Below are 23,228 nucleotides of genomic sequence, written 5' to 3'. Positions count from 1 at the left end.
GCGGCTGCTTGCCTCACTGTGTGAGGATAAAGAGTAAACACAAAACCCCCCCTCATCTGCCCCGAACTGGGCTCAGCCCAAGAGATCCGTGACAACGGGCGCTGACGCGGTCTCCAGGGAGAGGATTTATTGTGGGCAGCGGTGGGACCGGGCGCCCCCGTCCTTCCCATGGGCACGGCCCGGGGCGGCTCTGCCCGCGGGGTCCCGGCCTGCGGGGAGCCCCGGGGCCTTCTCCGGGCCAAAGCAGAGCCCGGGGCAGGCCCGAGGCCCTCAGGCGCATCTGCCTCGAGGCCCGTCGTGCCTGGCGAGGGCGGCAGCTCAGTCACGGGCCGGGCCGGGCCGGGGATCCCGCTCAGCTGGCGGCGCCCTCGGCCCGCGCCCGGGCCCGCGCCCGCGCCGCCTCCGCCTCCTGCTCCAGCTCGTCCAGGAACCGCTCCTGCGACACCGAGTAGAAGGTGTAGCCGTCTGCGGGGGGAGTTAAGGAAAAGCTGCGGGCGCGGCCCCGGAGGCCCCCGGCCCCACCGTTCCCCAGAGGATACAGATGCCAAACGTCACCGCGCCGATGCCGAGCGCCAGCAGCACATTGCGGCTGCGGAGCCGGCGCTGCAGGACGCGCTGGCGCTGGGCGTGCTCCACCTGCGCCATGAGGCGGCGCTGCTCGGGGCTGAGCCCCGGCTCCCGGGCCGGGTCGATTCTCCGCGCGAACGCCGCCTGCCCCGGCTCGCCGGGCGCCGCCATCTTGCCCCGCCGTCTCCGCGCGGCGCCGTGACGCCACATCCGGCGGGGGGCGCCGGCCAATCGGAGGGCGCGGGCGGCGCGCGCCGTCGAGCGGTTGGTGCCGGTCGCGGCATCGGCGCCTGCTGATTGGCGGTGCGGGGTCACGTGACGGGCCCCGCGGGCCCCGAGCGCCCGGCCCGGCCCGGCCCGGCCCGGTTCGGTTCGGTTCGGTTCGGTTCGGTGCCGCCTCCCGCGGCCATCGGGAGCTCTCGGAGCCCTGCCCGGCCTCTCCCCACAGCGCTGCTGAAATCATTGTCGCTACAGCTTCGGCCCTGGCCCGCTCCATGGGGTCTCAGGTGCCCCTGGAGCCCCGGGGCCGAGACTCGGGCCCCGTGTTCAGCGGGGTTGCTCCTGAAATCATCGAGGACACGCTGATCCACTTGGCCACGGAGAACGAGCAGTACCTGAGCGAGCTGCCGGAGCAGGCTGGCTACTTCAAAGAGACACGGATCGTGGGTGAGAGTTGGCCACAGCCGCTCCCGGGGCAGGTGATGGCTGTACCGGGAGCCTGAAATGAGTGACTGCTGTGCTTTTTGCAGAATTTATATTCCTTTTGTCTGAAAAATGGCACTTGGACCAGTCGACGCGGTACCAGGCAGTGGAGTTACTTGAACGGTAACGAGTCCTGAGCAGTCAGCACATTTCCCATTCCTTGGTGGGGTTCTGTTGCCCATGCCCTGTCCCACTCTGTCCCAAAACCACACAAGGCCAATATGCGTCTTGAGGGCTTTGTCTCCTCATTCATTTAATCCGAATTACTACTTCCACCTACACTCTTAAGCATAGGTGGAATTGCCTTTGTTCATTTTTCTCAGCTGCCAGAACGTTCTCAGAGCAATTGTGGGTTTTGCAGGTTTATGATCAAGCAGGTAGAACAGATGAGGGATGACAGAGAGAGCACTGAAGGTCGTGACCAGGGGCAGAGGAGCAGCTGGAGCTCTGTGAGGGATCAGATCACCAACACCTTTGTCCTGAGACTCGTGTCCTGCGTTCAGCTCGCCAGCAAACTCTCTCTGCACTACAGTGTAAGCCAGTTCAGCCTGTCCTTGCTCTAGCACTGTGGTGAAATCTGCAGTCTATTAATCTCTCTTAAAAATAGATTTCCTTGTTGGAAGGCAGTAGTGATAATGAAATGCCAAGGACACAACATTCCCTTTAAGGTAGGTAAATTGCTCATCCAGTAACAATTTGCTGGGAAGTGTTCCCAGTTCTGAGGGGATAAAAAGCACAGGAACATCTCAGCCTGTGGTTGTCAAAAATCATGTGTCCACAGGGGTTCACACCTGCCTGGGGAAGGTTTATTGAGGTGAAAGCTGTGGGGAAGGTCAGAGCTGGATTTCCTATGCCAGCTCGGCAGGAGGACAGAGGTGACAGAGCACTTTGTCCCACAGAGTGCCTTACTCCTGGAAGACATTTTGTCTCTCTTTTTTTCCTCTTTAGAGAGTGACCAATGACACAGCTTTAACATTTCTGCAATCCTTAAAATACTCCTACACTAAACAGGAATTGCTGGAGTCGGAGCTTGCTGTTTTAAACACTCTGCACTTCCACATCAATGTGTCAACTCCGTTGGCCTACGTGGAATTGCTTCTGGAGGTTCTAGGTGAGAGTAGCAGTCAGAGAGAAAGGGAAGTTTTTTAGTAGGGTCACAGAGCTCTTCCTGGTCTGAAGCAAAATGTCTTGTATTAATAGATTTTTGCACATGGAAATGTTCGGATTGTCCAGAGATTCACTTTTTAGATGAGAACTTCGCCCTTTTTAGAATGTGATGAATGTTGTTGGACAGCCAACATGACTCGTTCAGTAAAAGATTAAGAGTTTAAAGCCCCCAAATGTGGTGCCAGGCCACATTTTTTACAATCACTCAGCATTTTCTTGGCCCACATCTGACAGCCTGAATTTCAGAATGAAATTATTTTGAGGCTGAGTGATCCTGTGGCATTCTGAGACAGGGCAGTTGTCTCAGAATTCTCTCTCCCTTATGGTATCTAAGACTCCCAATTCAATTTCGTGACCCCAAACGTGGCACTGATGGTGTGATCTCCTCCAGGATACAATGGCTGCTTGCTTCCTGCCAAACCCTTACACCAGCTGTGCGTGCAGCTGCTGGACTTCTGTTACCTGACCAGAGAGACCATCTATGACACTCTGCTGAAGATCGCCATCGAAAACTCCACCCCAAGCAAACTGCAGATGTAAGACCTGACAATCACTTAAAATACCCCTTTGAAATTAAAACCCTTGACAAAAAGCTAATAAATGGCAGCATAGCTCTCATTTTGGGGGCATTAAAAAATAACTAGTTTGGCAGGGGGGCATTCACCATTGACTCTAAACATACCAGTTCAAAGCAACATGCTTTTCCACAGCTGCTTCAAGGGCAAGGAGAGTTTAATTTGGTTAAAATCCAGCCTTGCACTGTCAGTTTCAGCTGCTGGTGTTGGGCTTTGGTTGGCCTGAATAAGCCAACACGTCCTGGGCACTGGCAACTGCACCAGCAGGAGGTTTTGAACTGTGAGGCAGCGTTTTACACCTGAACACGCTTTTCCTCCTGCAGAGCCAAGTTTTTAACAGTGAAGGAAGATTTCATGCTCTTGGCTGTTGGAGTCATCAGTACAGGTGTGTTCATCCTGAGCCCCGGGCACTGGGAGCAGGTACAGTCACTGCTGAAGGCTCCACAGGAACACAGTGCCAAGGTGGTTTATCTGTTCCAGCACAGCAAGTGGGGCTGCACGAGGGAGGGGACACCTCTGGCTTTTTAGTAGGAGGCTTCTGTCAGAGCTGAGGGCATGGGGAAGTTCTGTGTGGTGGCACTGCTGAGTGTCCTCACCTTCAGTGCTCCACAGCCACAAGAAAACCCCACAATGTTTCACTGGCAGGTAGAGCAGCAATCTCGTGGGACAACTCCCTGTGAAACTGCCCATGGAGCAGTTACACTTGTCAGTCTGTAAATTCATAGCATTTAGGTGCTCTATGTTTTTTTTTTTCCAGGTTGTGGAGCATTTAAACTTCATCACTGGCATTACCCCACAAAGCATCCTGGAGTTCTCCTACGCTGTGGTGAGGCGCATTGTTGGCAGCACCACACCCGAGCAGCACCGTGGCAAGTGTGGGACCAAATCTCCTGAGGACAGAATTCCTCCTCAGAAATAGAACCACCCTGTCCATCCACTCACTGGCCCAGCAGCAGGAACTGCCCCACTGCTGACAACTGTCCCTCCCTCTGTGGCACTGCCCAGGCACCCAGCACAGCTCGGGGCTACCTGAATTCTGGAAGAGCCCATCAGTCTCGTGTTAATCAGCAAAGCTCGTCCTGCCAGGCATCACAGTCATGCCCAGGAAGGAGGCCCAACAGCACCATTGTGTTCAGAAATGCCCTAAAAGCTTTATTGTAAAAGCTGCATCTTTTAAAGTTTTGAATCTTAAGTTCCCTTTAGCCAAAGAGACCTCTCAGAGTAGTTGTGTTTGAAAGGTGCTGCCATGCCTGGTGCTTGGCTGGGGCCAGCTCTCACAAACGGGGCTACTCTGTCCCCTGCTGCTGCTTTTGTAAAACCCCTGTCTCAGCTGCCTGTGATTGTCCCCTCTGTGACTGTCACCACAGCAGTGCCCAGGCTGGGTGTCCCTGCAAGTGCCAGGAACTGCTGGCTGCAAACACCTGGAGCCTGGAATAATTTCAGTTTTGCCTCAGCACAGCCCTGTGCAGGAACAGGCTGCAGGAGGGATTACACTGCTGTCATGGTAGCAAACCTTGCTAAGTGCAGCAGCACAAAGAAGTGCTGATATGACTTAGTAAATATTTTATTTTAAACTGTAGTCACTCTTTAATGACCAGGCAGAGTTCTGGCAGTTTTCCCACATTATTCACTGTGTTTGTAATGCCCTGCTTTTCCAAGCTGGCATTAGCTGTAACAGAGCAGCATCAAACTGATGGGTGTTCTGAAGTTTGAAAATTATTTACATGCGTGGCCATAAATCCCAAAAATAACAGTTTTGAATCCATTTAATAGCTGGGTTTTATTCTGTTCAACTCAATGATACAACTTTGCATATTGCTTTTCTATAAACTACTTGTAATAATGGCATTTAAAATAAAGTGTCTTGTGGATTTTTGGTATTGTAAACATTTTGTACTGGTTAATATTAAGAGACATCTTAATTTGCCTTTCTCCAACACAATGCAGACACTCCACAGCCAGGCCAAGTTCTGATCACAGTTACTTGTTATAGAATTGGGATGAGACCCAGGCAAGGCCCCATTTCAGGTTAGTTAACATGAATTTCAGTGCTTTTGTCCACTGCTCTTCAGAGTTAAATTGTGTTTTAATTGAGTAGGAGCCACCACTGCCACCTGTGTCTTCGATCTTTCCTTTCTCCACGTCCATCCTGTATCACAACAGCTTTAATTAGTGTAATCCTATTGCAAATTTAATCTCAGTATGACACCAAGCACTAAATTTTAATTCTGACAGTAACATTATCCTGATTTTAAAGGGACTTGAGCAAGCCCCAGGGCTCCACCCAAGGGGCTGGCTTTAAGTTTCATTGTAACTAGCAAACACACATCAGTAAGAATTCTGTATGATTTCTGAAAAATCTGAAACAGCAAGCAGTGCTAGGGAGAGCATACAGGGCTGAATTTGACAGTTTTGTGGCAACACTTACCTGTAAGGCAAACAAAACCGAGTTTCACCTTTTTCCACTTCCTCTTTAAACTGCTGCACACAGTCCAGGAATGCCACCATGGCGTGATCAAACTTATTGTCCCAGAAGAACCTCAAGCCTCCAGAGCAGTACAGGGGAAGCTCCTGGGAAAGAGATTTGTATCAGGCACTCCAAGCACTTGTTTTTGATATGGTAACTGCAGCTTTTTAGCCTCACATGAGGCTTAAATTTGTCATGGGAAGCTGAGAAATGGCTTGTGGCACAGGGCAAGTGTGGCTGGTATTGTGCAAGTGCCTACCATGTGCACGCACGTGTTCCTGACTTCCACCAATCCCAAATCAGGCCATCTACCTGCAAATCACTCCAAAACATGCCTCTGCCTCTGGCCAGGTGTGCCATTCAACAGTTCTCTCACTTTTAACACTGCTGGCTGGCAGCACCAGTGGCTTCGTGCAGGATGTGAGATGTTACACGTTGGAGGAGTGGGGGCAGCCACCTTTCCTGGACTCCACATCCACAGAGTTTTGCTTCCTGTAGATTTTGTTTCCTGCATCCCCAGCGTGCCCAGGGCTCTGACACTCAAGGTCAATGTCCCATGATTTGTCTGGGATCTCTTACCTTGGATTTGTCCGTGAGAGACTCCAAATAAGAGTGGTTGCCATAGGGAACAAGGCGGTATCTGAAAAAAAGACAGAATTCACAGGCACCCGAGTCTGCCTGTCTTCCTCTGGGTCATAAATGATCTGTGTGAGGTGTTGCAGGTACCTCTGAAACTTCAGGCCCATTTTGTTGGCCAGGGCATGCAGCAGCAGCACAGTCTGCCCCCAGGCAGCGTTGATCTCGTTCCATTCCACAGGAACGCTGGGGAGGCGGCCAAGCCTGAAGTTATTTATTGTGCCAAACTGCCCACTGTGCCTGTGATAAGAATTATAAATAAGTGTGCTAGGCTGGGAAAAGCTCCTGGCCTGATAACCAAAGAGAGGCTGTGTCCCAACAGCACAGGGGACACGGTGCCAGCCAAACACACGGAGAGTTTGGGGCTATTCTTAACAAGTGTCTGTACATACCAAACATTTATTCTCTTTCTGTCATAAAAACACAACAGAAACCCTGACCCAGCCTCTCTTAGCTGCCTGCTCAGTGAACCCCAATGCCAGTGTCACTGCTGGCTGGCACAGGGGTCCCCAAAGTGTTACTGGGGCTGCTGAGGGAGCCATTGCCCACAGCCTGGCATACTTGACTCACCTGCCACCCCTGAGAGGTGGCATTCATTGCTTTGCTGGGAGATAAATGCGAGCTGGCTTGCACCTTTCCTGTCAAATGCAGTGACTTAAACAGCTTCACACTGCAGATTTCAAGAAAATAGATATAATATTCCAGTGTCTACATTACCAGATATGAAAGGTTGCATTGAACACGTTGGTTTTCTTTAATTTATCCAACTGCATCTGGGCATAGCGCATTTGGTTGTCCACACTTTTCAGCTCATCATCCAGCTCCAGCTGCTGCCTCTTGAACTCACAGTATTCCTTCTGATACCTTTGAGCAGAAACGAGACAAGAAGTGCTGAGTGCTGGCTTCTACCTCAGAGTGACAGCTCTGCAGGCCAGTTTGGTTTTGCCACCTTTCCTTCTGCACAGAGCAGAAGAATACACCGAAATACACTGGTATTTGGGCACGTTGACAGGTTTCTCATGTTACCATCTACGTGTTTCTCATTTATCTACTCCTCCAAGCCCTGCCACAGCTGCAGGTGCAGCTCACTCACTGAGCCTCCTCCTGCTCCAGCCTCTCAGCCTCTGCCCTGACTCTCTCGAAGTCCTCAGCCACAATCTTGCGGTTCTTCTCAACATCCTCCAGCTCCTGAATCAGCTGCTCTTCCTCCAGTGCCAGTTCCTTCAGTTCTGTCTGCAGCTTCTCTTTATCATCCTCATTCATCTGTTCCAGTATCTCCAGACATCTCCTAGAGGAGAACAACAGGATTAGCAGAACAAGTGCTGCACTGCCAGTCCCCAGTTCTGTGGCAGCCCCTGCAGCTCTTGTCAACCCCGAGCTCTCCACAGATTGTGCCTCAGGCTACAGCAGCTCTGCCGTGGGTCACTGTGATCACTCACTTGTAGTTCTGGCACTCGTTCTCTGTGATGTTGAGCTGTGTGTCCAGCTGGTCCAGCAGAGTGTCCGTGCACTCCTCACACAGCGGGTGATCCACATCTGTCTGCCCAGACATGATGTCAAAGAGGTCACCAGTGACCTGCAGGAAGGGCTCACATTAGCACAAGTGAACCCACAGGCAGCTGCCTGCTGGTGCTCAGCAGCTTCAGCTAGCAGGAATCTTCTTTGCAGGCCAAATACTGATTGAAATAATTTATCTCTGCTCAACTACTCACCAACCAAGCCCCTGGCAGGCAAATGCCGTGGGAAACTTTGCAGTTTAGTTTTGCAGAGCATCAGGAAAAGCTAATGCTCTGTCCCCAAGGACCCGAGTTTGCCAGCTCATGACCCACTTGCCTTCAGTCTCCGGCTGAGGTTCTCCATGGTGCCACCATCCGAGGCCTCTCCGATCAGCGTGAAGCTGTTGGCACTTTCTGTTGACATCATTCTTGGAGAGAACGTGACTGACATGAGTGCCAAGTGCTGAGGGGGGCAGCCTGAGCACCAGACCACAACCTGGGGCTGGCTCAGGGAAAAGGGAGGGCAGGAGGCTGGGGTAACCCGCGTTTTAGGGGCTCTGTCGGGTCTGGGCTGGCCCACAGTGCCCCGAGGACTCTGCAGTTCTGTGTTTGCACTGCCAAGGAGCCCGAGGGTCCTGGGGATCTGCAGGGGGAACTCTAGGGGCTCAGAGGAGCTATCCAGTGTGACCCTTCCCCATGGGGGGACATTTCTGAGGCGCTGACACAGCGCAGCTCAAGCTGCCCGGAGGGGGAGGCCAGGCCTCCAGCCGGGCCGGGCATGCGGCAGCGGCTGTACCTGGCGGGCGGGATGAACCTCCGGGACACGCCATCCTGCCGGTGCTCCACGAAGGCTTCCTGGCGGCAAGAAAACAACATCGTTACCGGCAGGCCCGGGGGAGCCGCCCCCGCGCCCCGCCGCGCCCGGCCCGGCCGTACCTCGGTCAGGGCGCTCTCCTCTTCGTGCGGCTCGCCGGGCCTGGCGGGGGCGGCGCTCACCAGCGGGGCTGTGCGAGAGAAGGCGTCAGCCGGGCCCGGGCCTAGGCCCGTGCCCCCGCCCGGCCCCGGCCCCCCACCCCGGCGGTACCGGTGAGCTCCTGGATGGTGAGGCGGTCGAGCACCTTGAAGGAGGTGTCGAGCTTGAGCGGCTGGCAGCAGCGCTGGCACACGAAGCTGACGTGCGCGGTGCCGCCGCCCGCCCGCGCTGCCTCCATCGCGCCGCGCGCGCGCGCCCCGCCATCGCCGCGCGCCGGACGTGACGCGCGCGCGGGGCGCGGTCCCGGCGGGGCGCGCGGGGCCGCCCGCGCCGCGTCCCCGCCCCGGGCGGCGCTCGGCGGCCCGGACCCGGCGGCGCGCGTGCGCGCGCGTCACGCGGGCGGCGGGCGCGCGCGGCATTGGCGGGCGCGCGGCGTGAGGTCATTTCCGGTGCGGGCCCCGGGGAAGCGGAGCGGCCCCGAGACCGGACCCGCCATGGCCTCGCTGCTCAAGGTGGACCCGGAGGTGAAGCTCAAGGTGCGCCCGCCCCGCCGCTCGCCCCGCCCCGCGCGGCCTCGCCCGGCCCCGCTCCGGCCCCGCTCGGCGGCCGCCTCCGCCCCGCCGGCCCGCGCCGGGCTCTGCGGGCGCCGGGCCGGGGCGGGGCGGGCTTGGGGCCGCCCCGCGGTGCCTCCCGGCCGTTCCGCCCCGGCCGCCGAGCGCGGCCCGCCCGCCCCGCCGAGCCTCCGGTGTCTCCACCCCCGCCCGGCCCCGCGGCGCCGGGGGGGCGGGGATGCGGCCGGCGCTGGCCGCGGCCGCCCCCGAGCCCAGCCCGGCACAGCGGGGCCGCCGGCCCGGGCCGCCCCGCGGATCGGCCCTCCCGGCGGGGGCCGCGCCGTTTCCATCTCCCCGCGGCGCCCGGAGCCGCTCCGGGCCGCTCCCGCCCGGTGTTGGCGGCTCCTCCCGGTCCCCCGGGACAGCGGGAGCTGTGCGGGAGGGTGGTGCGGGACTCAGCGCTGTGCGAGAGCGACCCTGACCTGTCCCCGTTCCATTCTGCAGGTTGACTCCTTCAGGGAGCGGATCACGAGTGAGGTGAGTGCCACGGGTCGAGCAGCAGAGAGGTTTTTTGGCCTTATCTTTCTGGCACACTCGATTGTGTGTTGAGCCTGCCCTGGAAGCTTCACAACACCCAGCAACACCCAAGTGATGCCCCATCAGTCACCCACTGCAGTGAGATTCCTGAGCCTCGTGGCTTTCTCCTCCCCTGGGCTTTGTTTGGGGTTGGCAGCAGGAAGAACTTGTGTTCTCTCTGCTTCCTGCTTGTGCACAGATGATTTCCCCGGTGTGCTTGCCTGCTGGTGGGAGCCACGTGGCCTTCTTCCACATCACTGTTTGTTCTTTCTTTCTTAGGCTGAGGACCTCGTAGCAAACTTTTTCCCAAAGAAGCTGTTAGAACTGGATGGATTCCTTAAGGTAGGGTGTGCCCTGTGCTCTGTATCCTTTTACAATTTCAGCTGCATTTGAAAGTGTTGTGGCAGGTCTCTTCAGGGCTGCTTTCTGTGCATTTCACCTTGGTGCAGAGACACAAGGCAGCAGCTAGTGGCTCAGCTGCACTGCAGTGCTGTTGCCTCTGGAGGGGTGCTGCCTTCTGCAGTTTGCTTTGTGTCATCTCTCCCGTTTATCTTTCTCCCCAGTGGGCTGTCCCTGGCAGTGCTGGGCTCTCACAGGGACACCATGGCCTGGCATTCCCGGGTGGGGTGTCCACAGCCTATTGCCAGACCTTTTATCTTCATTCAGCCTAATTTTGGACGAGATGGAGTCTTGAATCTTTTGTCTTATTGTGTTTAGTGTGGCAGAATTTGTTAGTTCATGATCGAGTAACAAACCTGCTTTACTTTGCAGGAGCCCATCCTGAATATTCATGATCTTACTCAGATCCATTCGGACATGAACCTCCCAGTGCCTGACCCAATTCTTCTCACCAACAGCCATGATGGACTGGATGGGGTAAGGTTACTCTCTTGGCTGTGATCCCAGCTTCTGTTCAAACTGCATGGTTTGTTCTGTGCTGGGCTAGGATATTCTTATTTAATAACAGGCCTTGGCCCAGAGGCTTTTAGAGATTGATCTCTCAAGCCTGGGAAGTCTGCTGGAGGTAACACTGGTCTGCAGCTCTTCCTGGGATTTAAGGAAGAGTGCTTAGAAACCAGGAACATGGCAGGGCTCTAAGTTTTCCTTTTTTTTCCTTTGCAACGCTTCTACAGCTTACAACTAGTTTGTGAGTAAAACATTTTGTATATTTTAGCCAAATATGAAAAAGAGGAAGCTGGAAGACCATGAAGAGACCTTTCAGGGTAAGAATCCCCGAGTCCTTTGTATTGCTGCCTGCCCCCTGAACTGCTGCACTGAGCCTTGGAGATGCAAGTTGTGCAAGCCCCACTTGCCCTGCCCTGCCAGCAGCTGCTGCTCACACAGGCCAGAGCCTGACCTACGGATGTTTTGATGTGGAGGAGTCAGGTTCCAGCTCTTAGAAGCATAATTAGTACTTCTCTGATAGACATAAGTAGTACTTGGCTGGATCTTGGCCTGCTGACAGAGGCAGCTGATCTCCTGGTGGCTCTGTGCAGTTCCTCTCTTTGCCTGGAAGAAGATTCCAGGCTTTGCATTAAGCTGAGACAGAAACTCCTCGTACGGGTGCACCAGGAAAACCCTCTGTGCTCAGCATCCTCGAGCTCTTCAGTCTCGTCCTGCTCTGTGTTTTCTCTTTTCCTTCCCTTGTGGTCACTGCTTATCCCGTGTCCCTTTCCCCTTCCCTACAGGTGGCCATAGCCTGGCTCAGTCCCTTTCTGGCCTTGGTGGGAGATGAGTGAGGCTCAGGTGGCCCCTCAGTCCGACCCTGGTGCAGCTGCTCCTGCGAGTCCCTGACGCTGGGGGTTTGTCTCTGCCACAGGTACCAAAGTGTTTGTGATGCCCAATGGGATGCTGAAGAGCAACCAGCAGCTGGTGGACATCATTGAGAAAGTGAAACCAGAGATCAGGCTGCTCATTGAGAAGTGCAATACGGTGAGTGTGAGCTGGGAGTAAGGGGAGGCAGCGGGGTGGTTTTACTCCTGGAGAGGTGGAGCTGTGGAAGGAGCAGGTCCCTCTGTGCTGTAGATGAGGAAAAGCAGGACTTTGTCCTGTCTGATGGGCTGGGAGGCAGGTGAAGCCCTTGGGGAACTCCATTGTTCACCTGAAGGAGAAGGATGTCTGTTATCAGGCCTCAAGGCGTTGCTTTGCCCTTTTGCCCAGGCACAGACACCTGCCAGGGTGAGGAGAGCTTTCCATGGGAAGCTGGGCCTGTGCTGGCTTGCATGCACTTCCCATATGGCATCCCAGCCATGTGGGAAGTGATCTTGGAAGTGTTACAGGTGCATAAGGGACCTGCAGCAGTTGATCATGAGCTCTGTTGCAAAGGCGGGGTCCTGGGAGCTTTTGCTGGCATTCCTGAGAGAGGTCTTTGTGCAGATGTTGGCATTGGTCAGTGCTGTGATCTCTCCACTGCAGGTCAAAATGTGGGTGCAGCTTCTCATTCCCAGGATAGAGGATGGGAACAACTTTGGTGTTTCTATTCAGGTAAGGCACTGCTCTGTGCTCCAGGGACATGGATCTCTGCAGCTGCAGTCGTGGGGTTGGCTAGATTTTAAAACTCAAACCTGAACTTGATGTGGTGCTGCTGAGACAATGCTTCCTGAGCCCTGAAGGCCAGCTGCAGCCTAACAGCTTCCTTGTCTCCCCTGCAGGAAGAAACAGTTGCTGAGCTTCGGACTGTGGAGAGCGAGGCAGCATCTTACCTGGACCAGATTTCTAGGTAGGCATGCAAGAGCAGACTTCTTTTTTGGGATCAGCTTGGAAGAAGAATCTGTTAGGGAAGAGTCACCCAGCTGTTGTTACAGGGCAGCTTGGAACTGAAAATAATCGTGGTGCTGTTTATCTGAGCTTTAATCTCTCTCTTTCCCTGCCAGATACTATATCACAAGAGCAAAGCTGGTTTCCAAAATAGCCAAGTACCCTCATGTGGTAAGTCAGCAGGGACATGGAGATTTCCATGTTGATGCTGCTGCTGCTTCTTGGGACTCTTTGAGCTGCGTTGTCACTGTCCCTTCTGAGCTGAGGGTCCTGGGGGAAGAGGGGGGATGAGACAGGGACTGGGGCTCTGTGGAGGGCAGGGTGGGAGCTGGGCTGAGCCGTGTGTGCTCCGGCAGGAGGACTATCGCCGCACCGTGACCGAGATCGACGAGAAGGAGTACATTAGCCTGCGCCTCATCATTTCAGAGCTGAGAAATCAATATGTGAGTGAAAGCACACTGCTCACACTGTGCTCCTGCTGCTGCTCCTCTCCCCTTTCCCCCTGAGCATGGCCCCTCCTGGAGGAGGACTGCCTGCTTCCCACTTTGGCTCCAGTGAAGTGCTCCCCACCATCTCCTAGAGGGGCAGATGGTTTCAGCAGTTTTCACAGGCCCTAGTGCTAAATATTTGTGCCCCCTCTGTGGGAATTTGATCCTAAGCTCTTCATACAGTACAAGCCAGCCCTAGGGTTTCTGAATCAATGTTTTTGGTATTTTATGTACTGGCTTTTGTAAGGGGTGGCTGAAGGAAGCCCATACCTTAACCATGTGTGTGGTTGCACACAGGGATTGAGGGTGGTGGGAGTGGTGCTGCTGTGGTAACCAGTGCTTATGGTGAAAGCTGGATGGCTGGCTTCCTGTCTGAGTCCTGTTCTTCCTTCTTGCAGGTCACTTTGCATGACATGATCCTTAAAAACATTGAGAAGATCAAGAGGCCTCGGAGCAGCAATGCTGAGACCCTCTATTAAGTGTCAACGTTTGAACTTGAGAACTGTTCAGTCAACTAAAGACCGTCATTGCCTTGGTTTGTTACGTGACTATCGAGATGGGAAACTGGCTGGAAATAGTATTGCATTCTTAGTTAAACTTTAAAGAAATTCTTGCCTAGTTTTGTGATTGGTTTTGTTCAGGTCTCAGGAGCTCTCCCTCTTCCTCTAGTCACTGGTAGTAGAGGCCATGCTGCACTGGACACCCCAGAGGCTGCTGCAGCTAGGCAGGGACATTCCTTCATGCCTTGCTTCCTACCTGAGTGGGAACAACACTATAGACCAAGCCCTTGTCCTGTCCCATCTCTTGTCTGGTGGCTGCACTGGGGTTTCTGGGACAGGGCAAACAGCCCAGCACAAGGGCAGCCTGGCAGTGCCACAGCAGGGAAGCTCTGTCCCCACTGCTGGCTGTGGCCAGGTCCCTCTGCCACCAGCTCTGCACTGACCAGGGACCCTGCCCCTTGGCAGCTGTGCTCTGGTGCCACTGAGCCATCTGCACTCCCTTTTCTGGCTCTCTCCTAGCTCAGCAGAGCCTGCCCCACAGGTCTCTGCCTCACCAGTTCTGTCTGGATCAGTGCAGAGCATGAGGCAAATGCTTGGAACTAGAGCTGGTGCTGCCCTGGCTATTAGGAGCTCAGGTGGCTTCTGCCATTTGACTAGAGCCACTTTCTTGGCTAAATCCAATGTTCTTTCACATCCCAGTTGCCCCTTCAGCATGGGTTGCTTTGCCTGGGCTGAGGGAAGGGAGGGGCTGGAGATCTGATGCTAAAGTCCTAAAATATCTCTGCATGTGATCACACTGAGTTCCCCTGTCCCTGGCAGTGCTCCCTGGTGCCTGGGCAGAGCAGGCTGGCTGCCACAGCTGGTGCTTGATGGTGAGGGTGGCTGATACCCACCTGGTACCTTGCAGACCTTGCAGTCTTTCCCCTGCAAAGGGCACACTCCTGTGCCTCGTGACTCCTCGAAGCTGCCAGAACATTTCGTGGTCCATTACAAACCCCTTTGGAAATGACTGGTTGTATTGCGTCAGTTTTTGTGTGTGGCAAGTGGGCCCATAACGCTGCAGGCTTCAAATTTTTCTTATTTATAGTATTTCTACTTAAGTCCCCTAATCAGGGAACATTAAATCATTTGTTTCAGGAACCTCGCTGTTTCCCAGGTCTCGCTGTTACACCTGTATATTCTTATTGTGCAGTAGCCTTAAGAGTTGTGTTAATCTCATTGTAACAACAGTGACAAATGGAATGAACTTTCTTCCCTTATTTTTTTATTTTACTTTGTTTTTAGTTGTTTTTTTTTTTTCTCTGCTTCCACATCTAAGAGCCATGTTGTCTCTTGCTGGTTTCCCAGGGATTTGCCCAGAGTGTGGCGGGCTGCTGGCCCTTGCTATAGACTCTTTTGTTGTTGTTTGTAGTAAGTCAACTCTTAGTCTTCCCGCTAATAAATATTCAGTAACAAACCAACTGCGTTGAGCTGCTGTCTGGGAGCAGCACTTCCCCTTGTGTTTCTTTGTATTGATTCCTTTTAATTTGTTCAGCTTTCTTTGCGAGATGAACGTATGTAAACTTTTACCATGTCAAGAAATTAAAATAAGGTACTTGGAATTCTTTCAAGGCAGCCCCCTGTGTGTGATGCTGGGCTCTCAGGCCATGCAGTTTTAGTGTCCAGTTCTGGCTCTGCCTTTCTCACATTCAGTTACTCCTTCCCTTCATTCTCCTCATTCCTCTTTGTTATAAACTAGTCTGCTGGGTAGGTTGTTTCTGTTCCATCAGCACGCCTCAAATTGGGCATGACTTTGCCGATGGGCTTGGGTTTGATGCAATCTGCTCCATCTCAGCCCAGTGTGGGGCTTGGGCTGTCCCAGTTTGAATAGATGTGGTGTTTCTCTGAGCCTGCAGTTGCTCCAGGGTTTCTCTGCCAGGCAGGTGTCACTGTGTCTATGGGGCACACATCTCTTGCTCCTGGCTGCTCCCTGTGTGTGGCACCCAAGGAGAGGCAGCTGCCCTGCTGTCCCCAGCCACAGTGCCCTCTGCTCTTCTGGGGATCATCCTGTTCCTGCCTTCCCTGCATGTTGGGACACAGAGGCCTCTCAAGGGACACTCGAGGTTTTCCTGAGTGTCCTACCCCTGGCTGCAGCCCCTCAGAGGCAGGCCCTGCTCCCGGGCTTGGTGCCTGTTTGGGGTTGTGCCTGTCCTGGTCACGCTGCTGCCAGCAGAGCCTGTCACACCCTGGGAGCAGCTCCTGCAGCCGCGGCTCCGGCACCTCCGGCTGTCGGGAACGGGAGCAGCCACTTGTGCAGGGAAGTTCCTGCAGTGTGGGAAAGCCCTGCAGGTGCCAGGCCCAGGCAGGGAGGGGGCACTGAGCTGCAAACAGACCTCAGGGCCAAGGCAGCTGGAGCAGAGCCCAAAGGAAGGACTTGCTGGCAGGACTTGGTGTGGTGCAGCACGAGGGGCTCCTCACCACAGTCAGAAAACCTAAACTCCCAGGGAGCCAATGCCAGCACTCCCATGGGAGATGGAGCATCCAGGACAATTGTCTTGGCAGGTGTTGGCAGGTTCATCTGTGGGAGCAGGGGAGGGTTTGTTTTCTGGGAGCAGTTGCAGTGTGCAGTCAGGGCTCCGCTTCACCAGTCCTTGAGTCATCCCAGCTTAAGTGCAGGGGAGGAGAAGAATGGCTCAGCAGCTGTGTGCAGGCACAGGCACTGCCAGCAGCACAGCTGGAAAGGAAGAAGGGTCAGGCAGGTCCCACTGTTGTGCTTTGCATAAGCTGAGCCCATGAGGTGAGGAGTGGGAGCTTTCTAAAGTCTGGGCTCTGGGGCTTGCTCAGTCCTTGTGTTCAGGAGTGTTGGCAGGGGTTTTCCTCCTGTGCCCTTTCTCCAGCTGTCACAGTTACTGTCTCTGAGTTTCCCCAACCCAAACCTGTCTGGTTTGGGTTTCAGTAAATTTCAGATGCTATTTTTTGCCACCTCTACCTTTCTGTGTGCGTGAAAAACAGCACTCCCAGCTCCCTTGCTATGTTTGGGGAATGTAGGCAATTTAGCAAATACAAGATGGGCAGTGCCTAAAAGCAACCACGTAGCCAAAATAAAACATGGGTAGGATGTGAGTACTCCATATGGGATGTGGGTCAGTGATGGGCTGATCACACTGGGACCTGGCATGTGGGAAGCAGTACGTGCACTGGCAGGTCATAAACAAGTTATGCTGCTGTTACGGAGACGTGCAATTTCTTTAATTCTAGGTTAGCTTTAAGCTGCTGCAGGCTACTTTTGGAGAAGGTACATGAGCAATCCCATGGTGTGTGTGGCCCCCAAAGATCCCTCATTGCTTTTCATCAGGCAGCTATTGACACGGGTTCTGGCTCTGCAGACTTAGTTAATTACTCTGCTTCCTGAAATTCCTACTGCAAGATGAAGGTGGATTTAGGGCTGTTTTGCTTCTTCTGAAACAGCTCTAAACCAGAGCTAGAAAAGTCCAGCAGAAACAGACAGTACTAAAAAACCTGGTATCAGACAAGGCCTCCATGGCACAGGCTCTGCAGTGGGGCAGAGGCAGTGCAGAAAGCTGCCATCCTTATCCAGCAGCCCTGGGGTGTGTGCTGTGGTTGGTTTGTCATGGGGATGTCAGTACAGATTAGGGTTTCTCCTTCTTTCCAAGCCCCCAACATGCAGAGAGCCAGGAGTGTTCCCACAGTCTATTTCTGGATGTCTCTCAGCCCAGCTGCAGGGTTGAGTTGTGATTTGTGGGGCAGGAAGGCCTGTGGAGTTCTCCTAAACTACTGCTGTGCTGCTTGGAAAGGGCCCTTCTGTAATTGCAGCCTGTGCCGTGGCTTACAGGAACTGGAAATGCAAACCCAAGGGGCAAAGTCAAACCTGAACGATCTCTTTGTGTGCTTCTTGAAGGAAAGGTCCACAGGAGCTTTGTTGTGCAGCCATGGAGGTTCTGCTGCAGTCTCACCTTGGCTGTGCTGGTGTGTGTGGCAGCAGAAACATTGTCCCTTTCCTGGGAGGCAACAGGCAGGTCCTGGATGTACCAAACCTGCACCAGGGCAGCAGTGCTGCTCCTCTGTGCTCAAAACCTGCACCAGGACAGCAGTGCTGCTGCTCTGTGCTCCAGACCTGCACCAGGACAGCAGTGCTGCTGCTCTGTGCTCCAGACCTGCACCAGGACAGCAGTGCTGCTGCTCTGTGCTCCAGACCTGCACCAGGACAGCAGTGCTGCTGCTCTGTGCTCCAGACCTGCACCAGGACAGCAGTGCTGCTGCTGTGTGCTGAAAACCTGCACCAGGACAGCAGTGCTGCTGCTCTGTGCTCAAAACCTGCACCAGGGCAGCAGTGCTGCTGCTGTGTGCTCCAAATCTGAGCTAGGACAGCAGTGCTGCTGCTGTGTGCTCCAGACCTGACCCAGGGCAGCAGTGCTGCTGCTGTGTGCTCCATGTGAAATGGGCACCATGTTCCAGGCCAAAACCAAAAGGAAATTTTTCTTCCAAGCCCAACCCCAGGTTATCCTTGAAGCCTCGCTGACTTCATGGATTGAAAGACTGACCTAGAAATCAGTGCTGCTTTGCCTTGTTTGGGGTTACTCAGAGGCATTTGACTGTGCTGCTGGGAGCTGGTGAGAACAGGTACTTGCTCCTGCTGTGTCCATGCAGCCATGGCTCTGGCTCTGTGCTGTCCCTGCCCATTGCTGTGTCTGTGCTGCAGCGAGCCCCTTTGCTGGCACTGGGACTCTGAGCAGCCAGTGCTGTGGCTCTGAGGCTCTCCTGGCGTGGTGGCAGGCGAGGCAGAGCCAGCCCTGTGTGCTGGCACAGAGAGGATGAGTGTGTCTCTGGCCTCACAGCTGCAGCCTGCCCTGAAGAAGGTTCAGGCTGCCAGTGGTGGTGAGGATAATGGAGTGTGTCCACGGCAACGTGGCCTTCTTCCTCCCAGCGTGGTGTCTGAGCAGAGGGGACAGAGAGGGCTGAGCCCCAGGCAGGGTCTGCTGCACAGGGAGAACCAGGGGCTGGTGGGTGCTGTCGCCCATCAGGAAACTGATGCAAGGAGAGGAGAAGAGGAGGGTGAGGTGAGGTGAAGCTGGCAGCAGGAGTGGAAATACTGGGTTGAATCTCCAGCCCTGGTTCTCTTGGATGCCTTGTCCTACTCAGCACCAGCTCCGGGACTGTAGCCAGGGTGGTGAGTCTTGTCTACCCCGAGCATCTGCTGCGTGGCAGGAGGGAGCACCAAGCCCTTCTGGCTGCCTTGCCCTGCCAGTGCCTGTGGGCAGCACTGTGAGGCCAGCAGGGACTGTCCCTGGGGTGGCAGAGAGCAGCTGTGGCTGCCCAGCCTGGGCACCATGGCTTGGCAGCACTGAGAGCGGGCACTGCCCTCGGCTGCTGCCAGGTGCAGGTTCAGGGTGCTGTCCTCGAGGGAACCTCTTGGAAGCTGCACCTCAGTTTATTTGTGAATTGGAGGCAGAGACAAAGGTTGGATGGATGATCCTGTGGCAGTGCAGTGCTGGGGATTAATTGGCTCACAGCTGTTCTGAGGTGTGAACTAAGAGTTGGTTGTTCACAGCGCGTTGGGGCCTGATTCTCATCCTGAGCTACATCACCATGCCTGCCAAAGTTTTTCTGCTGCCACACAGAAGGATGTGTTTCCAGCAAAGGCTTCCATGTAGAAGACTGAAAAAAATTAAATAAGAAGCAACTCCAAGCTTGGAATAGTGTTGCCAAGGAGAATGTTTACAAGGAAGCAGCCTGATAAACAAGGAAAATCGGTGAGTTTAAAGAGGTGAAATTGTAGTGTGGCAACAATTCCCAGCTTGTCAGAGCGTCACAGTGGTCACGGCCACCTCAGGCTGACTGCAGAATCTCCGTTTTTACAGGCAGCCTCAGGAAAGCAGGCTGGACTGAAAAAGTAACGGAATTATGTTCAACTTGTCTGAGTCACTGACCCTACATCTCCACAAGTTCTTTCAGGGCACTGCCGTGAAGGAGGACAGAAGAGGCTTCAGCTGAGAGGCGATCTGCCCTTTCTGGTCACCAAGGGTTTCAGATCTCCTCCCCTAGCCTCTCCCATTCTTTTGTACTTTCTCTGCTAATCCATCCAGTGCAGCATACACTGACAGGGGCAGGAGCTGGAAAGCTGCTCTGAAAGCCTCTGACTACTGCTGGACCAGCCACAGGCATGAACTTGAAAACCGTGCTTGTCCTCCTTGGTCTGGCCTTAGCCACAATCTTCGCCTTGGTCTGCGTGTTGCTGACCAGAGAAAGGACCCCCAGAAGCTGCCAGCACCTGCCCCCAGAGCAGGGGGACATCGAGGATGGCCAGAGCCTGGTGTTTGCTGACCTGACACCCGAGGAGATGTCCCAGGTGGTGCGGTACCTGCAGGGACACCTCGGGGTGCCGCTGGTGGACGCCTCCCGTGCCAAACCCTCGGACAACTGCATCGCCTCCGTGGATCTGCAGGTCCCCGCCAAGGCAGAGGTGCTGCGGTTCCTGGACGGCGGCGGGGCTCGTCCCCCCCGGGAGGCTCTGGCTGTGCTGTACTTTGGGAAGCAGCCAGAGCCCAACATCAGCGAGTACGTGGTGGGGCCGCTGCCGGGGCCGGCGTACCACCGGGACGTGACGGTGCAGAAGTACGGGGGCAAGGTGCCCTACCACCGCAGGCCGACGCTGGCTGTTGAATACAAGCAGATTGGAGAATTTCTGAAGAGCCAAGTGTTTCCCTCGGCTCCAGCTTTCATGCAGCAGGTTATGGAGTATGATGGAACCAATCTTGCAGTTGTGACAGCTGCTCCCCGTGGATTCCAGTCTGGCGATCGGGTCACCTGGTTTGTTCTGTTTCAGAACGTGAGCGGGTTCTTTGTGCACCCGGTGGGGCTGGAGGTGCTGGTGGACCACAGCAGCCTGGACATCTCGCAGTGGGCGGTGAGCAGGGTGTTCTACAACGGGCAGTACTACAGGGACATGGTGCAGCTGGAGAGTGCCTACGTGCAGGGCCGGATCAGCGTGGAGAAGGTGAGGAAGGCGCCGCGGGACGGGGACTTCTCGTCCATGAGGCCTCGAGCGCCTGGGGCGGCGCAGTTCCCAGTGCAGTTTGAGCCGCAGGGTCCCCGCTACAGCGTCAGGAAGAACCAGGTGGTGTTCCAGGGCTGGAGCTTTGCCTTTGGCATGAGCGTGAGCACAGGCCTGCGGCTGTTTGACATCCGACACAGGGGGGAGAGGGTTGCCTATGAGATCGGTGTGCAGGAGGCGCTGTCCGTGTACGGCTCCAACTGCCCGGGAGGGATGTCCACGCGCTACATGGACGGCAGCTTCGGCCTGGGCCGCTACGCCTCGCCCCTGGTGCGAGGGCTGGACTGCCCCTACCTGGCCACCTACGTGGACACACACTCTCTGTCGGACAGCCTGAGGCCCACGAAGAGGAAGGCTTCGCTCTGCATCTTTGAGCAGAACCTGGGCTCCCCTCTGAGGCGCCACTACTCCAACTTGCAGGCGCTCTACTACGGGGGGCTGGTCAACTCCGCTCTGGTCGTTCGGTCCATTGTCACCGTGGGCAACTACGACTACGTGTGGGACTTCATCTTCTACCAGAACGGGGCCCTGGAGGGCAAGGTGCAGGCCACGGGCTACCCCAGCTCATCCTTTCTCCACGGGGATGGCCTGAGATATGGCAATAGGCTTTGGGAGCACACCCTGGGTACGATCCACACCCATTTTGTCAACTATAAGGTGGACTTGGATGTCGGAGGTAGGTCTGGATCTTCTTTTAATGTCTGCCATTGTTCTGGTAAGCCCCAGAGCTTTGAGGTTGGCCTCCTTGTCCATACGGTCCCTAATATCTGACATCAGAACTCTGCTTCTTTATTCTCCTAACCTCTTCTTGCATTGCAAAATTATTTTTCACTATATAAAACAGTCTGTCAAGGTCATTGAGTGGAAAGCAGTGGGAATTTCTGGGAGCTGTGTGTTCAGCTCAGGGAAAGTATGAAAGGTAGCGGCTGGAAAATGTTTGTGTTTCCTTGAGGCCTCACGTCTGGCACGGTGTGTGTTGCCATAGGCATGGGCGGGCAGACAGGGAGGTGGCCCTGTCTGAGCACAGACAGAGTGAGCCTGCTTGCGCAGCGCCTGCTGCTGCTCCTGGCACTCCTTCTCCCTTGGGAAAATCCTCCTCGTGTTTCACTGCCCCATGTAAAGCAGGGCAGCTGTCCTGGTGCTCCGTGGGGCTGAGCTCCTGCAGGTCTCTCCCCTTCTCTTGAGGAAACACTCGGGCATTGGATCCCGAGCTGAGAAGCCACCACAGCGACCCAGTGAGCTCCTGTAGTGAAGTCACATTCTGGCACTGGATGTCTGCACAGCGTTATTTGAGCCCAGAGCAGCCCCCTGCTCACAGCGAAGTGCTGGCAGCCCCCCTGGAAGTGCAGGGATGCTCAGCCTCAGGGGCACCTCTGAGTCCCCCGGGAGGCGATGGCAGCACCTGCAGTCCGGGGACAGTGGGGCCACACACGGTGCCTGTTATTGAAAACCTCCTCTGTAAAAGGCAGAGGGAAAATGTTTTACATCTGCATGGGACCAAAGAGGTCGCTGGTGCGCAGTGGCTACATCTGAACCAGCCCAAAGAGAAACACAGCCCCAGGGATCCTGGCTGTCTCCTGAATTGTGGAAAGTAACCTCAGAGCTATGTTGGTCAAGCTGCAGCTAACCCCAGAGCAAGAATGTGGTCCCAGCATGTGTCCTCCTGCAATACAGGGGTTCGTGTGGCCTTGAAAGGTGCTGCTGCTGTTGTTACGGTCAAAATCGGGGCTGATGGTGGTTCCCTCCTGCAAGCAAGGCTGGAGAATGTGCTAAAATACAGTTCCTGTTGGGGGCAAGGCCCTTTCCTGTGACTTCAGTGCTCCTCTGCTTACAGAGCCTGAGCCCTGAGTGCTGTAAAGCTCTCTGGAGCAGGGTTGTGTAAATCTCAGACTTGTTCCCTGTGGTGAGAGGGGAGCCGTGCTCAGGCAGGAGGGCTCGGGGCCGTGCAGGGAGCTCGGGCAGCTCCCACAGGAGCTGCACCTCCAGCGCCGGGGCACGGCTGGGCCACAGCCAAAGTGGCTCATTGCCCACACAGGTTCTTGGAGCCTGATCTGAGGCTGATCTGGGGCTTGCAGGGAAAAGGGGCAATTATTGCCTAGTTGGAAGTGGGAAGGAAAACCTAATTCCTAAATTAACACAGATGCAAACGGAGTAAATGGCAGCAGTGCTGTGGTGGTTCTGGCCCCTCCTGGCTGTGCCTCAGACTCTCCCCAGCAGGAGAGCCCTGATCTCCAAAAATCCACCCTGTCTGGTGGGCCCTGATCTCCAAAATTCCATCCTTGCTGTCGGTGCGTGTCGCTGCCCTGCATGGGGCCAGGAGCCATGGCGGAGCCTTGCAGGAGCTGGTGGCCCTGCAGGGGCAGCTGCCTCACACCATTTCTGTCCAGGGCAGCTCTTGTGCAAAGATCACCTCTGCTGGAATGGGACAGGAGTGGTTCAGCAAGTGCTGCCCTTTCTCACCATGGAGCTGCCTCTGGTCTGCCCACAGCCAGAAGCAGGCTGGAGCTGCCAGGTCCCTTCCTTCAGGGCTGGGAAGGTCTTGGAGGCACCAGAGAATGGTGACAGGAAGAACTGGCATGTGGAGATGCTGGGAGCCAGCAGGTCTCGGGCTGTGCCAGCAGAGACCGGCCCCTCAGGGCAGTGGGGCTGGTCTGGGGGCACAGGGTGCAGAAGGACCAGGCTGGTTGAGCCTTCCCCCTTGGCATCACCATGATCCAAGAGG

At 55.2% G+C, this 23,228-nt stretch overlaps 4 protein-coding genes and 1 pseudogene across 6 annotated transcripts; 3 read left to right on the top strand and 2 right to left on the bottom strand.

Moving 5' to 3' along the window:
* Positions 1-112: 112 nt before the first annotated feature.
* Positions 113-842, bottom strand: COA3 (cytochrome c oxidase assembly factor 3). Its single transcript, XM_021532856.3, has 2 exons — positions 540-842; positions 113-465 (listed from the first exon to the last, which is right to left on the bottom strand). Exons 1-2 carry the CDS (start codon positions 775-777, stop codon positions 353-355), a joined length of 351 nt encoding a protein of 116 aa, XP_021388531.1. The 5' UTR covers positions 778-842; the 3' UTR covers positions 113-352.
* Positions 798-4,882, top strand: CNTD1 (cyclin N-terminal domain containing 1). Of its 3 annotated transcripts, none has more exons than XM_021532846.3 (7): positions 798-1,233; positions 1,317-1,392; positions 1,631-1,802; positions 2,281-2,380; positions 2,828-2,972; positions 3,335-3,431; positions 3,769-4,882. In XM_021532846.3, the coding sequence occupies exons 1-7, from the start codon at positions 1,062-1,064 to the stop codon at positions 3,928-3,930; spliced, it is 924 nt and encodes a 307-aa protein (XP_021388521.2). In that variant the 5' UTR covers positions 798-1,061; the 3' UTR covers positions 3,931-4,882. The 3 variants fall into 3 exon arrangements, with proteins under 3 accessions (XP_021388521.2, XP_021388520.2, XP_021388523.2); XM_021532845.3 differs by having other exon boundaries at positions 2,218-2,380; positions 3,335-3,396; XM_021532848.3 differs by having other exon boundaries at positions 916-1,233; positions 2,218-2,380.
* Positions 4,773-8,850, bottom strand: BECN1 (beclin 1). The gene is made up of 11 exons (XM_021532838.2): positions 8,695-8,850; positions 8,547-8,614; positions 8,407-8,465; positions 7,948-8,038; positions 7,554-7,690; positions 7,208-7,402; positions 6,832-6,978; positions 6,205-6,354; positions 6,058-6,118; positions 5,440-5,582; positions 4,773-5,160 (listed from the first exon to the last, which is right to left on the bottom strand). The coding sequence occupies exons 1-11, from the start codon at positions 8,819-8,821 to the stop codon at positions 4,992-4,994; spliced, it is 1,347 nt and encodes a 448-aa protein (XP_021388513.1). The 5' UTR covers positions 8,822-8,850; the 3' UTR covers positions 4,773-4,991.
* A 141-nt stretch (positions 8,851-8,991) lies between these two features.
* Positions 8,992-13,573, top strand: PSME3 (proteasome activator subunit 3). Its single transcript, XM_021532849.3, has 11 exons — positions 8,992-9,119; positions 9,639-9,671; positions 9,990-10,052; positions 10,482-10,586; positions 10,885-10,933; positions 11,530-11,642; positions 12,126-12,194; positions 12,362-12,429; positions 12,584-12,638; positions 12,824-12,910; positions 13,354-13,573. The coding sequence occupies exons 1-11, from the start codon at positions 9,078-9,080 to the stop codon at positions 13,432-13,434; spliced, it is 765 nt and encodes a 254-aa protein (XP_021388524.1). The 5' UTR covers positions 8,992-9,077; the 3' UTR covers positions 13,435-13,573.
* A 5,893-nt stretch (positions 13,574-19,466) lies between these two features.
* LOC144247517 (amine oxidase [copper-containing] 3 pseudogene) lies at positions 19,467-21,277 on the top strand (annotated as a pseudogene).
* Positions 21,278-23,228: the final 1,951 nt, after the last annotated feature.

Source organism: Lonchura striata, chromosome 25, assembly GCF_046129695.1.
Source record: "Lonchura striata isolate bLonStr1 chromosome 25, bLonStr1.mat, whole genome shotgun sequence".
Taxonomy (NCBI): Eukaryota; Metazoa; Chordata; class Aves; order Passeriformes; family Estrildidae; genus Lonchura; species Lonchura striata.
This window is presented reverse-complemented; position numbering and strand designations above follow the sequence as displayed.